The sequence below is a fragment of the Procambarus clarkii genome, chromosome 66, assembly GCF_040958095.1.
Source record: "Procambarus clarkii isolate CNS0578487 chromosome 66, FALCON_Pclarkii_2.0, whole genome shotgun sequence".
NCBI lineage: Eukaryota > Metazoa > Arthropoda > Malacostraca > Decapoda > Cambaridae > Procambarus > Procambarus clarkii.
Window position 1 is genome coordinate 258,719 of NC_091215.1, and position 15,624 is coordinate 274,342.

The 15,624-nt window shown below is 46.4% G+C and overlaps 1 protein-coding gene and 1 non-coding gene across 2 annotated transcripts; both read left to right on the plus strand.

The window, feature by feature from the left end:
- Positions 1–11,283: 11,283 nt before the first annotated feature.
- On the plus strand, positions 11,284–11,402 carry LOC123752594 (5S ribosomal RNA). Its single transcript, XR_006772205.1, has one exon. It is a non-coding gene; the product is annotated as a 5S ribosomal RNA (ribosomal RNA).
- A 2,434-nt stretch (positions 11,403–13,836) lies between these two features.
- On the plus strand, positions 13,837–15,105 carry LOC138355122 (piggyBac transposable element-derived protein 4-like). The gene has a single exon (XM_069309846.1). The coding sequence runs from the start codon at positions 13,837–13,839 to the stop codon at positions 15,103–15,105; it is 1,269 nt and encodes a 422-aa protein (XP_069165947.1).
- The last annotated feature ends 519 nt before the right edge of the window (positions 15,106–15,624 follow it).

Consider the following 15,624-nt stretch of genomic DNA (forward strand, 5'->3'; position numbering starts at 1 on the left):
GTGTTTGTTGGTCACATGCTCCATGTTCAGAGAGAGAGAGAGAGAGAGAGAGAGAGAGAGAGAGAGAGAGAGAGAGAGAGAGAGGGAGGGAGGGAGGGAGGGAGGAAGGGAGGGAGAGGGGGAGGGAGGGAGAGGGGGAGGGAGGGAGGGAGGGAGAGAGAGAGAGTGAGAGAGAGAGAGAGAGAGAGAGAGAGAGAGAGAGAGAGAGAGAGAGAGAGAGAGAGAGAGAGAGAGAGAGAGAGAGAGAGAGAGAGAGAGAGAGAGAGAGAGAGAGAGAGAGAAGGGGGAATAAATCGGTAAGTTAGGAGATAGAAGGGTAGAGGAAAAGAGGGGAGAACGAGTGGATGAGAGTGTGAAGGGCAAGAGAAGGAAAGGGGTCCGGGAAAGATAAAGGGTAGGGAAGGGAGTGTGCAAGAGAGTGGGTAGAGGAGGTGGCGGAAAATGGGAAAAGTTGGAATTGAGGGTGGAAAATTGTATAGAGAGGAGAGAGATGGAAACAAAAGGTGATGGGAGTGGGGATGTGTTTAAGGGAGGATACCCAGCCATCGCCGGGTATCCCACCTTGTTATGTTATAAAGTTCATGGATTTCTTACCAAATTGCCTAACATCGATGCTATACACTTCATTCTCCTTGTTGACATCTGCACCATCACGGGTGAGGATCCTCACCATGTCGTTGTGACCTTCAAAGGTTGCATACTGAACAACTGTCCAACCTGTCAGACAAATATAATGTTATCTGGTATGATTTATCACGACTCAAGATGCTTCTGAAATGATCATACAGAGTATTATGGACATAACAATTTGTTATGTGTGGCCAGGGTGGGATTTGAGAATAAGGGAATGTTCTTATGTGTTCTTGGGAACACTCAGTACTCTAGGCTGAGAGGTGTTGCCAAGGTGGGATTTGAGAATAAGGGAATGTTCTTATGTGTTCTTGGGAACACTCAGTACTCTAGGCTGAGAGGTGTGGCCAGGGTGGGATATGAGAGTAAGGGAATGTTCTTATGTGTTCTTAGGAGAAAAGTAGTTAGGAGTTTGGTAGTGTCATTCTTATCTTTAGTGTAGTTTCGTGTTGTTAATATAATTCTTGTTATTTATGTGTCTAGTACAGTTACTGAGCATACACTGAAGGTGTAATGTGTGAAGACAACAACAGGGATGGAGTCCTGGGATTCTTACCTCATATACCTCAGGAAACTACATCTGTAACTCAATACTGACTCAAACTGTAATTCAATACCCAGTTACAATTAATTGTAGCCACTGAGTGCTGTTTATCTAGTCATTTTAAATTCTAGTTATTTCTAAGCATTACAATAGTTCTATTTTCAATCAGGAGCAAAAACCATTGAGAATTTTTATTTTCATTATTTTTTATGTAATAATAGTCACACATATAAGCTGCTGCCTGGATGCCTCTATGATAACAGTATCCGATAAATTGCTGAGAATGTAATAGTTAATGATTCAAAACTTCTGAAGAAAATCAGTTATCATTTATAGTGACTGCACGACCTACATGTTCATAAAAGGCCGTAAGTTCAACAATGCCATTAGTCTAAACGATAAATCAATATTTATATATTAAAGAGACGGAGAAACTTTTGAAAACATTTGGTAACGTTTATTTACCCAGAATCATTGGCATAGTTTGAACGAACTCTACACCTGAAGCAGACTGTGTAAGAATTGTTCTACACCTGAAGCAGCCTGTGTAAGAGTTGTTCTACACCTGAAGCAGCCTGTGTAAGAATTGTTCTACACCTGAAGCAGCCTGTGTAAGAGTTGTTCTACACCTGAAGCAGCCTGTGTAAGAGTTGTTCTACACCTGCAGCAGCCTGTGTAACAGTTGTTCTACACCTGCAGCAGCCTGTGTAAGAATTGTTCTACACCTGTAGTAGCCTGTGTAAGAATTGTTCTACACCTGAAGCAGCCTGTGTAAGAGTTGTTCTACACCTGTAGTAGCCTGTGTAAGAATTGTTCTACACCTGAAGCAGCCTGTGTAAGAATTGTTCTACACCTGTAGTATCCTGTGTAAGAATTGTTCTACACCTGTAGTAGCCTGTGTAAGAATTGTTCTACACCTGAAGCAGCCTGTGTAAGAGTTGTTCTACACCTGCAGCAGCCTGTGTAAGAGTTGTTCTACACCTGAAGCAGACTGTGTAAGAGTTGTTCTACACCTGAAGCAGCCTGTGTAAGAGTTGTTCTACACCTGAAGCAGCCTGTGTAAGAGTTGTTCTACACCTGTAGTAGCCTGTGTAAGAATTGTTCTACACCTGAAGCAGCCTGCGATGTCTGTGAAAAAAGTAACATTATTAGTAATATTTACATGAAAACTGGTAAAGGAAAATATGTGAACCTAATAACCATCCTACACACTCATCTCTTAGATAAAGATTATATGTTTATTGCATTTGGTGATAACAAAAGCATCAATTACTAATATGGATCTACTTCAAGCTTCCTGCTGCTTATTTTGGAAAAGATGAAATGATATATAATCAAATAGCTGATATATGTAACACGAACGAATCAGTCTTAATTGGTGACGTAAATCTGCCTACACCATACTGGGGAGATCCAATATCTAATAGCTATGGACATAGTTTGTTCACAAATTTATTTTAAATCGCACTGTGTTAATTGGTTAAGAATCTAACGTGGACCTCAAATGTCCTGGACATAATTTTATCTTCTAATAAAGATTCTGTAAATTATGTACATGTGGACAAAGAATTAAGTTCTAGTGATCATCATTGTTTCATCCTCTTTAACATGAAATAAATGCACAAATTATTTGGAAATACAAAATTTGTAAAAAACTGATTTAAAGAGTGACAAAAGTTATGCTTCCCGAGCAGGAATTATATCACCATAGAATAAACACAAACGAGGCCAGGACCAAGTTAAGCAGTGCAACAATCAAAACTTATATTGAATTACAATCATTGTGTCATCATGGTATAGTGTATGTCATCATGCTGAGACATGTCATCATGTCTCAGCATGATCACACGTGGCTGTTGCAGATGTGTTGCAGTCCATCAGTGAGGCACATGTGGCTGCTGCAGATGTGTTGCAGTCCTTCAGTGAGGCACATGTGGCTGCTACAGGTGTGTTGCAGTCTATCAGTGAGGCACATGTGGCTGTTGCAGTCCATCAGTGAGGCACAGGTGGCTGTTGCAGTCCATCAGTGAGGCACATGTGGCTGCTGCAGTCCATCAGTGAGGCGCATGTGGCTGGTGCAGTCCATCAGTGAGGCACATGTGGCTACTGCAGTCCATCAGTGAGGCACATGTGGCTGCTGCAGACGTGTTGCAGTCCTTCAGTGAGGCACATGTGGCTGCTACAGGTGTGTTGCAGTCCATCAGTGAGGCACATGTGGCTGTTGCAGACCATCAGTGAGGCACAGGTGGCTGTTGCAGTCCATCAGTGAGGCGCATGTGGCTGCTGCAGTCCATCAGTGAGGCGCATGTGGCTGGTGCAGTCCATCAGTGAGGCACATGTGGCTGCTGCAGTCCATCAGTGAGACACATGTGGCTGCTGCAGTCCATCAGTGAGGCACATGTGGCTGCTGCAGTCCATCAGTGAGGCGCATGTGGCTGTTGCAGTCCATCAGTGAGGCACATGTGGCTGCTGCAGTCCATCAGTGAGACACATGTGGCTGCTGCAGATGTGTTACAGACCATCAGTGAGGCACATGTGGCTGCTGCAGTCCATAAGTGAGGCACATGTGGCTGCTGCAGATGTGTTGCAGTCCTTCAGTGAGGCACATGTGGCTGCTGCAGATGTGTTGCAGTCCTTCAGTGAGGCACATGTGGCTGCTGCAGATGTGTTGCAGTCCTTCAGTGAGGCACATGTGGCTGCTGCAGAAGTGTTGCAGTCCTTCAGTGAGGCACATGTGGCTGCTGCAGGTGTGTTGCAGTCCATCAGTGAGGCGCATGGGCTGCTGCAGGTGTGTTGCAGTCCTTCAGTGAGGCACATGTGGCTGGTGCAGGTGTGTTGCAGACTATCAGTGAGGCACATGTGGCTGCTGCAGGTGTGTTGCAGACTATCAGTGAGGCACATGTGGCTGCTGCAGGTGTGTTGCAGACTATCAGTGAGGCACATGTGGCTGCTGCAGGTGTGTTGCAGACTAGAAGTGAGGCATATGAGGCTGCTGCAGATGTGTTGCAGTCCATCAGTGAGACACATGTGGCTGTTGCAGTTCATCAGTGAGGCACATGTGGCTGTTGCAGTCCATCAGTGAGGCACATGTGGCTGTTGCAGTTCATCAGTGAGGCACATGTGGCTGTTGCAGTTCATCAGTGAGGCACATGTGGCTGTTGCAGTCCATCAGTGAGGCACATGTGGCTGTTGCAGTTCATCAGTGAGGCACAAGTGGCTGCTGCAGTCCATCAGTGAGGCACATGTGGCTGTTGCAGTCCATCAGTGAGGCACATGTGGCTGTTGCAGTCCATCAGTGAGGTACATGTGGCTGCTGCCGATGTGTTGCAGTCCATCAGTGAGGTACATGTAGCTGCTGCAGGTGTGTTGCAGACCATCAGTGAGGTAAATGTGACTGCTGCAGGTGTGTTGCAGTTCATCAGTGAAGCACATGTGGCTGCTGCAGGTGTGTTGCAGTCCATCAGTGAAGCACATGTGGCACCTGCAGGTGTGTTGCAGTTCATCAGTGAGGTAAATGTGACTGCTACAGGTGTGTTGCCGTTCCATCAGTGAGACACATGTGGCTGTTGCAGGTGTGTTGCAGTCCATCAGTGAGGTACATGAGCCTGCTGCAGGTGTGTTGTAGTCCATCAGTGAGGCACATGAGGCTGCTGCAGGTGTGTTGTAGTCCATCAGTGAGGCACATGAGGCTGCTGCAGGTGTGTTGTAGTCCATCAGTGAGGCACATGAGCCTGCTGCAGGTGTGTTGCAGTCCATCAGTGAGGCACATGAGCCTGCTGCAGGTGTGTTGCAGTCCATCAGTGAGGCACATGTGGCTGTTGCAGTCCATCAGTGAGGCACATGTGGCTGCTGCAGTCCATCAGTGAGGCACATGTGGCTGTTGCAGTCCATCAGTGAGGCACATGTGGCTGCTGCAGTTCATCAGTGAGGCACATGTGGCTGTTGCAGTCCATCAGTGAGGCACATGTGGCTGCTGCAGTTAATCAGTGAGGCACATGTGGCTGTTGCAGGTGTGTTGCAGTCCATCAGTGAGGCACATGTGGCTGTTGCAGTTCATCAGTGAGGCACATGTGGCTGTTGCAGTCCATCAGTGAGGCACATGTGGCTGCTGCAGTCAATCAGTGAGGCATATGTGGCTGTTGCAGTTCATCAGTGAGGCACATGTGGCTGTTGCAGTCCATCAGTGAGGCACATGTGGCTGTTGCAGTTCATCAGTGAGGCACATGTGGCTGCTGCAGTCCATCAGTGAGGCACATGTGGCTGTTGTGGTCCATCAGTGAGGCACATGTGGCTGTTGCAGTCCATCAGTGAGGCACATGTAGCTGCTGCAGTCCATCAGTGAGGCACATGTGGCTGTTGCAGGTATGTTGCAGTCCATCAGTGAGGCACATGTGGCTGCTGCAGGTGTGTTGCAGTCCATCAGTGAGGCACATGTGGCTGTTGCAGTTCATCCGTGAGGCACATGTGGCTGTTGCAGTCAATCAGTTAGGCACATGTGGCTGTTGCAGTTCATCAGTGAGGCACATGTGGTTGTTGCAGTCCATCAGCGAGGCACATGTGGCTGCTGCAGTCCATCAGTGAGGCACATGTGGCTGTTGCAGTTCATCAGTGAGGCACATGTGGCTGTTGCAGTTCATCAGTGAGGCACATGTGGCTGTTGCAGTCCATCAGTGAGACACATGTGGCTGTTACAGTCCATCAGTGAGGCACATGTGGCTGTTGCAGTCCATCAGTGAGGCACATGTGGCTGTTGCAGTCCATCAGTGAGGTACATGTGGCTGCTGCAGGTGTGTTGCAGTCCATCAGTGAGGCACATGTGGCTGTTGCAGGTGTGTTGCAGACCATCAGTGAGGCACATGTGGCTGCTGCAAGTGTGTTGCAGTCCATCAGTGAGGCACATGTGGCTGTTGCAGTCCATCAGTGAGGCACATGTGGCTGTTGCAGTCCATCAGTGAGGTACATGTGGCTGTTGCAGTCCATCAGTGAGGTACATGTGGCTGCTGCAGGTGTGTTGCAGTCCATCAGTGAGGCACATGTGGCTGTTAGAGTTCATCAGTGAGGCACATGTGGCTGTTGCAGTCCATCAGTGAGGCACATGTGGCTGCTGCAGTCAATCAGTGAGGCATATGTGGCTGTTGCAGTTCATCAGTGAGGCACATGTGGCTGTTGCAGTCCATCAGTGAGGCACATGTGGCTGTTGCAGTTCATCAGTGAGGCACATGTGGCTGCTGCAGTCCATCAGTGAGGCACATGTGGCTGTTGCAGTCCATCAGTGAGGCTCATGTGGCTGTTGCAGTCCATCAGTGAGGCACATGTGGCTGCTGCAGTCCATCGGTGAGGCACATGTGGCTGTTGCAGGTATGTTGCAGTCCATCAGTGAGGCACATGTGGCTGCTGCAGGTGTGTTGCAGTCCATCAGTGAGGCACATGTGGCTGTTGCAGTTCATCAGTGAGGCACATGTGGCTGTTGCAGTTCATCAGTGAGGCACATGTGGCTGTTGCAGTCCATCAGCGAGGCACATGTGGCTGCTGCAGTCCATCAGTGAGGCACATGTGGCTGTTACAGTTCATCAGTGAGGCACATGTGGCTGTTGCAGTTCATCAGTGAGGCACATGTGGCTGTTGCAGCCCATCAGTGAGGCACATGTGGCTGTTGCAGTCCATCAGTGAGACACATGTGGCTGTTACAGTCCATCAGTGAGGCACATGTGGCTGTTGCAGTCCATCAGTGAGGCACATGTGGCTGTTGGAGTCCATCAGTGAGGTACATGTGGCTGCTGCAGGTGTGTTGCAGTCCATCAGTGAGGCACATGTGGCTGTTGCAGGTGTGTTGCAGACCATCAGTGAGGCACATGTGGCTGCTGCAAGTGTGTTGCAGTCCATCAGTGAGGCACATGTGGCTGTTGCAGTCCATCAGTGAGGCACATGTGGCTGTTGCAGTCCATCAGTGAGGTACATGTGGCTGCTGCAGGTGTGTTGCAGTCCATCAGTGAGGCACATGTGGCTGTTGCAGTCCATCAGTGAGGCACATGTGGCTGTTGCAGTCCATCAGTGAGGTACATGTGGCTGCTGCAGGTGTGTTGCAGTCCATCAGTGAGGCACATGTGGCTGTTGCAGGTGTGTTGCAGACCATCAGTGAGGCACATGTGGCTGCTGCAAGTGTGTTGCAGTCCATCAGTGAGGCACATGTGGCTGTTGCAGGTGTGTTGCAGACCATCAGTGAGGCACATGTGGCTGTTGCAGGTGTGTTGCAGACCATCAGGGAGGTAAATGTGGCTGCTGCAGGTGTGTTGCAGTCCATCAGTGAGACACATGTGACTGCTACAGGTGTTGCAGTTTATCAGTGAGGCACATGTGGCTGTTGCAGGTGTGTTGCAGTCCATCAGTGAGGCCCATGTGGCTGCTGCAGGTGTGTTGCAGTCCATCAGTAAGGCACATGTGGCTGCTGCAGGTGTGTTGCAGTCCATCAGTGAGGCACATGTGGTTGCTGCAGGTGTGTTGCAGTCCATCAGTGAGGCACAGGTTGCTGCTACAGTTGTGTTGCAGTCCATCAATGAGGCACATGTGGCTGCTGCAGGTGTGTTGCAGTTCATCAGTGAGGCACAGGTTACTGCAACAGTTGTGTTGCACTCTCCGTGCGGTTCACAGCTTTAACAGGCAGTTTACAGTTGTTACCAGCTTTCCTAGAGTGTTTAATGTTGTTTCCATCTTTCCAAGAGAGTTTAAAGTTGTTACCAATTTTACGACAAAGTTTAATGTTGTCCTTGTTACCGGCTTTCCCAGAGAGTATATTACTGTTACCAGCTTTCCAAGAAAGTTTAATGTGGTTATCAGCTCTCCAAGAGAGTTTAATGTGGATACCATCTTTACCAAACAGTTTAATGTTGTTACAAAAATACCCAGGGAGTCTTCTTTTGTTTCCAGCTTTCTTCAGAATGTTTAATGTTGTTACCAGATTTCCCACAGAGTTTACTGATGTTATCAGCAATCCCAAGGGAGTTCAATGTTGTAATAAGCTCTCCCAGAGAGTTTAGTGTTTTTACCAGATTTACCAGACAGATTAATGTTTTTTCTATCTTTCCCAGAGAGTTTAATGTTGTTACCAGCTTTACCAGAGAGTTGAATGTTGATAGCAGGTTTCCAAGAGAATTTAATGTTGTTTCCAATTTTACCAGACAGTTAAGTGTTGTCACAAGCTTTCCCAGAGAGTTTTCTGTTTTTTCCAGCTTTTCCAGAGAATTTACTGATGTTACCAGCTATACCAGAGAGTTTAATGTTGATACTGTCACGCGTCGCTCACCTTAGCCTTGTGTGATGAGATTTACACTTAAACAACGGAGGTGTATGATAATGATCCTATAACCCCCCCCCCCGCTGCGGGTCTTCACCCCCTCTACTGGGGTACCGTTGTTAATGATCCTATAACCCCCCCACGCTGCGGGTCTTCACCCCCTCTACTGGGGTACCGTTGTTAATGATCCTATAACCCCCCACGCTGCGGGTCTTCACCCCCTCTACTGGGGTACCGTTGTTAATGATCCTATAACCCCCCACGCTGCGGGTCTTCACCCCCTCTACTGGGGTACCGTTGTTAATGATCCTATAACCCCCCACGCTGCGGGTCTTCACCCCCTCTACTGGGGTACCGTTGTTAATGATCCTATAACCCCCCCACGCTGCGGGTCTTCACCCCCTCTACTGGGGTACCGTTGTTCATGATCCTATAACCCCCCCACGCTGCGGGTCTTCACCCCCTCTACTGGGGCACCGTTGTTAATGATCCTATAACCCCCCACGCTGCGGGTCTTCACCCCCTCTACTGGGGTACCGTTGTTAATGATCCTATAACCCCCCCACGCTGCGGGTCTTCACCCCCTCTACTGCGGTACCGTTGTTAATGATCCTATAACCCCCCCACGCTGCGGGTCTTCACCCCCTCTACTGCGGTACCGTTGTTAATGATCCTATAACCCCCCCACGCTGCGGGTCTTCACCCCCTCTACTGGGGCACCGTTGTTAATGATCCTATAACCCCCCACGCTGCGGGTCTTCACCCCCTCTACTGCGGTACCGTTGTTAATGATCCTATAACCCCCCACGCTGCGGGTCTTCACCCCCTCTACTGGGGTACCGTTGTTAATGATCCTATAACCCCCCACGCTGCGGGTCTTCACCCCCTCTACTGGGGCACCGTTGTTAATGATCCTATAACCCCCCACGCTGCGGGTCTTCACCCCCTCTACTGGGGTACCGTTGTTAATGATCCTATAACCCCCCACGCTGCGGGTCTTCACCCCCTCTACTGGGGTACCATTGACCACACTCAGGGAGCTCTCCAAGTCATGCCTCAAGTCCGGTCCGCCACTACTTGACTATGGAGCTAAGGGAGAGAGGAGAAAGCCCAGCACACACTGTTTGATACTGACAAAGAGCTGAAATCTCTTGAAACCTTGCAAAATGAAGCTATGCGTCTCATCCTTGGGGCTCCAAAGTCCACGAGAATAGTTAATATGAGAGTAGAGTTAAAATTACCTACCAAAGTGAAAGAATTTTGTCTATTAGCACAGTTTTCGGCGTGAAGGCATTGAGTAGTTCTAGACAACACATGAAGTTTCAAGCTAAACTTTCTAATATGCTGCACTCACCTGAGGTCTATAGAAGAACGAAATCTGATTATGTATATTGGTTCTACAAGGTAGCTAACTCCATCAAAATATTAAATATGCACCCAACTCAACTAATGATTAATGAGCCAATTACTCCATGGGATAACTGGGATCTATCAGTTGATTTTGTAAATGCGCCCAAGAAAGATAGTGTGCACACTACATTATTAAAACAGTTAACACTGAAAAGCATCACTGAAAGTACTCAGAGTATGGGTAACGATGTGTATCAGTGCTATACCGAAGGCTCTGTAGAAGGTGGACGATGTACCGGATGTGCATGTAACATATTTGAACAATCTTCTCTCGTACATACAGCAATGAAGCGAGTCAATGACTGAGCAGGTACAACTCAACCCGAACTTGCAGGCCACTGAATTTAAAAAAAAAAACAAAGGCAGTGGACTGATATACTGTGACTCGCAGAGTGCACTCCTGGCATTGAACGCACATAGTAGTGACACCCAGAAAATAGATAGTGATATTCGAATGAATGTTTTAGCTGCTAAAGAAAACAGATTTGAGGTTAAATTCCTATGGATACCATCCCATGTTGACATCTCAAGGCATGACACTGTTGATATGCTTGCAAAGACAGCCTGCAGAAAACCTGTGGTAGAAATTGATATGGGTGTTTCATTAGTAGTGACAAAGAGAATACTTAAACAAATATCTAGTGAAGATCTCACCGACCTAACAAATTCACAAAGACCTGAAAGTTGTAGCATTAAATATTATGATAGATATCGTGAGGAGGCATTCACATATGGGACTATAGAACAAGAACCCGGAATGTGATGTTATAGTGGCCAGAATACGCCTGGGATATAGACGTATCTGGCAGCTTTCTCAAAACCAAAATGTCGAGTACACAATGTGTCAACTTTGTGAAAGAGAAAACATGCACTCTCTTGAAAATTATATTGTAGAATGTCCCATACTGACTGACTTTCGCCCTCCTGGGCTAAGGTATGCTAAACTTTGTAATTACTATATGAGTACTGGAACACTTGATGATATATTGGACTTGTATCCAAGATTGACCATGTAATATACCAATTATACAATGTATATATATGATGTAACTATATAACCTGAGCTTGTAAAAGCACCTTCATCACCTTCAGTGATTAAGTGCTTAATTGCACACTAGTTTCTTTATCAGCTACCTCACCCTGTCAGAGTAAATGAGACAAATGTATGTGAATGCATGTGTGTGTATATATGTATGTATATGTGTATGTGTGTGTATGTATATGTATGGGTATAAAGTATATATGGAAGCTGATCAGAATTACATTTCACCTTTGTGAATGTACATTAATGACACTATGTAAAAGACACAATGCTGGTTAGCATTGTAAATGTGTGGCCACATCTGTGGTAGAAAAAAAACTGCTTGAGCTCGATCCTGCAATGTGCAACACCCCAGAGAGAGAGAGCGCCAACGGCCATACCACGTTGAGAACACCGCTTCTCGTCCGATCAGCGAAGTTAAGCAACGTTGGGTTTGGTTAGTACTTGGATGGGTGACCGCCTGGGAACACCAAATGCTGTTGGCAATAATGTTAAGGGGGGAGCCGGTCGGCCGAGCGGACAGCACGCTGGACTTGTGATCCTGTGGTCCTGGGTTCGATCCCAGGCGCCGGCGAGAAACGATGGGCAGAGTTTCTTTCACCCTATGCCCCTGTTACCTAACAGTAAAATAGGTACCTGGGTGTTAGTCAGCTGTCACGGGCTGCTTCCTGGGGGTGGAGGCCTGGTCGAGGACGGGGCCGCGGGGACACTAAAGCCCCGAAATCATCTCAAGATAACCCCCACCGGGCTTGCCCACCTACACGTGCAAAGTTTTGCGGGACCTCCGGTCGTTACCTCAGTTCTCAACATTTACTTCGGTCGCCAGCTGGGTAATATTCTCTGCGTCCCGGCAACGGTCGCCAGCTGGGTAATCTTCTCTGCGTCCCGGCAACGGTCGCCAGCTGGGTAATCTTCTCTGCGTCCCGGCAACGCTTTCATTTCAAATTTGATACAGTGTTGCCACCTTGTGTCACTTTTCTGTTTAATATCAGTACTAGTGTGGTGCAATATAATATCACTTGTTCACAATGTTCAGTGAGATGTGGAGACATATAAAAGCGATAATAAAAGTAAATAAAGTTTACTGAAGAGAAAACTACATAAACATGATAGAAGAATACGTGTAATAATATATAATTCAGATGACAGTGGCGCTTCTTTGGTGGCCTCCGGCAACCCGAGTCAGCTGAACGAATTTAAGGGGATATTTGCCCTTATGGGGGCCGGCTCCATCAGCGAAGACCCATAATCCCCTCGGCTCCGCTACTCGCTGTCTTCACCAGGTAGAAGATGACATATGCAAGCTGCCCTACTGCCTAATCTACTCCTAAGAATCAATAGACATTCTAGTAACAACCTATATATACTTCTAGGCCTATCTTGCCTAATTATCAAGGGACAATGGGAGGGAATAATGATCTACCAGGGTGTTTGCCAGGGTGCTCAAAGAATGCAAAGAGGAGCTTTACGAGCCACTGTCTACCATATTTAATAAATCAATAGAGTCAAGCAGAGTGCCAGAGTTATGGAAAGTTGCTTATGTGATCCAAGTTTATAAGAAAGGAGATAGATCACTTGCGTCAAACTATCGGCCAATTAGCCTAACGTACATTGTGGGAAAGTTACTTGAATCGATAATTGCAAATAAAATTCGTCTTTATCTTCAGAAACATAAATTAATAATAATGGAGTCGCAAAATGGTTTTATAAATGGCCGTTCATGTTTATCAAATTTGTTATCGTTTTATTCTAGCATAGTTGAGGCAGTTGATAGTGGTAAGGATTGTGATGTTGTGTACCTTGACTTTAGCAAAGCTTTTGATACAGTATCACATGAAAGACTGATTATAAAGATAGAGGCTCATGGTATTGGAGGTGCTATATTAAGTTGGATTACGGCATGGCTATCCCAAAGAAAACAGAGAGTTATTATAAATGGAGTCAAGTCAGAGTAGGAAAAGTTTGTAAGTGGAGTGCCTCAAGGCTCTGTCCTGGGACCTCTGTTGTTTATAATATATATAAATGATTTAGATTCAGGTTTGAGTAGCAACATTTGCAAATTTGCCGATGATACAAAAATCGGTAGAGAAATTAATACGGAAGAAGACTCACTATCACTTCAAGTTGATCAAAATAGGGTTTTAGAATGGTCAAAAGATTGGCAGATGCAGTTTAATGCTGATAAATGTAGAGTTTTGAGGCTGGGTAATGATGATAGAGTTACATGATACGAGCTAGATGGTGTTGAGATTGCGAAGTCGGATTGTGAAAGAGTTATGATTAGTAAGAATTTAAAACAAAAGGATCAATGCATAAATGTTCGTAATAAGGCAAATAGGACACTGGGATTTATTAATCGAAGCGTTAGTAACAAGACACCTGATGTGGTTCTTCAGCTATATCTTGCTCTGGTTAGGCCCTATTTAGATTATGCAGTTCAGTTTTGGTCGCCATATTATAGAATGGATATAAATTCACTTGAACGTGTCCAGCGTAGGATGACTAAGTTAATTCCCCAAATTAGAAATCTTTCATATGAAGAAAGATTAACAAAGCTGAAGTTGCATTAACTGGAGAGGCAAAGAGTTAGGTGTGACATGATAGAGGTTTACAAGTGGATGAATGGACATAACAAAGGGGATATTAATAGGGTTTATAGGGATTATTAATAGGGATTGCTAAAAAAACAAATTACTATCCGATCTTCATTTTTTTTTAAATGAGAGCCATTGTTTTCCCACAATCCTCCATAGGCCGCATGGGATTCTGGATCACGCCATGCGGTCGGCCTAGGCCTTTGTTTACCTCTGTCGTGACCGGAATGCCGCCCTCCCGCGTCCAGAACTTGTGCACCTCTCTGCCCTGTTTAGGCGTGTTTATTCGTTCCTGTGTCTTGTAATCACCGTATTACTTGAAAACATGGATCGTGGTAAAGGACAGAGCACTTCGGCGCCCAAGAAAGATACGAAAACCACCAAGGAGGATAGGTTGAGTATGCTCTACCAAAAGTTCAGCAGGGTGAAGCTTACCCCCAGTAAACTTCCTGAATTGTTGGATAATTTATCTGATGTCGAGGCAGATGTTGAGGGGGAAGAGCGTCAAAGCGATTTCAGTAGTGATAATGAGGGGACCGCGACGTCTGATGAGTTTGATGAATCATCGAGTGAGGAGAGTAGCGAGGGGAGTGAGGATGAGGCGACGAATGAGGGCCGCCCCAAGCCACCCATAAGGAGGCGTGCAGGACGGATTCACCAGCCAAATCCTGATGATGCCTGGTCTAGTGACAATACACCACCATTTGTAGACAGTTTCACTGCCACACCAGGCCTAACTGTCCCAGTGCCAACCATTCCCGTGCAATTCATACAATTATTCCTGACACGGGCCCTCATTGAATATATCACAGTGGAAACGAACAGGTATGCCAGACAATTTATTCAGAATGCTTCCAGGCACACCATGAGGATGTGGCAAGAGGTATCGTTGAAGGAAATGGCCAGGTATTTGGGTCTGTCTATGTTGATGGGTACTGCACCCCTCCCGACGATGAGAATGTACTGGCAAACAAGCCGGTTGTGGCATATGAGGACCTTCAATATTTTCATGACTGCAAAACGATACCAACATATCAGCCAGTTTTTCCATAGTTACAACAAGCTTGCAATTTCCCCAAACAATAAGGACCGAATGGTAAAACTGCGCACAATCATTGCTTATTTCACTACCAAGTTTGGCACATACTACGTTCCCAATAAAGCACTCAGTTTGGATGAAGGAACAATGTCGTGGCGTGGTCGTTTATCCTTCAAGGTTTACAATCCAAATAAACCAGATAAGTATGGGGTAAAGTTGTACATGCTTGCTGAGGCAGGGACTGGCTACATTATTGACTTTGAGGTGTATGCCGGAGTTGGTAAGACAACAGTGGAGACAATGATGGCCTTGATACGGCCATTATTGCACAAGGGTTATCATCTCTATATGGACAATTACTATAACTCTGTCCATCTCACAGAATTGCTACGGGAACATGGTGTGTACACTTGTGGAACACTGAGATTGCAGCGTGGCGCCTTAAACTTCTGCAACAACTTGCAAAAGGCAAATTCGCTGTTGATCAAACCATTTTCAGGCGCAAGGACAACACTTTTATTATCCTATGGAAAGACAAGAGAGTGGTGTCATTGATCACAAACTGCCACAATGCTGACACACAAGAAGTACAACGAAGGAAGAGAGTGAGGAAACGTGACGGAGCAGCATCAGTAAAGATTGTAACTGTGAACAAACCAACAGCCATTTGCGACTACAACACCAACATGAAAGGTGTTGATCACTTCGACCAAACGGTCAAATATTTCAGGTTCACTAGGAAATCACATAAGTGGACGAAGAAGATCACATTTTATTTCCTTCAGATGGCTCTACACAATGCATGTGTTGTACAAGATGTACACAAATGATGCCAAGAAATTGACCCTACTCCAGTTTCACGAGGTAGCAATATGGGCCCTGTTGAGGTGGGACCTGGATGAGTGGCCTGCCACTGAAAGCCCTCTCCCACATGCTGATGATTACCAAGATCCTTCTGATGATTTGGCACCACCGGGACCATCTGGAGTGAGGCGTCCTTTATTTCCTCCTCCACGCCAAGCACAAGACACATCCTCATCTGACACAGAACCTGAAACGGAAACGCCTGAACCT

What these genes read in the sequence shown, in the direction of transcription:
- LOC138355122 (XM_069309846.1), top strand. Translation starts at nt 13,837, where the DNA reads ATGGATCGTGGTAAAGGACAGAGCACTTCGGCGCCCAAGAAAGATACG.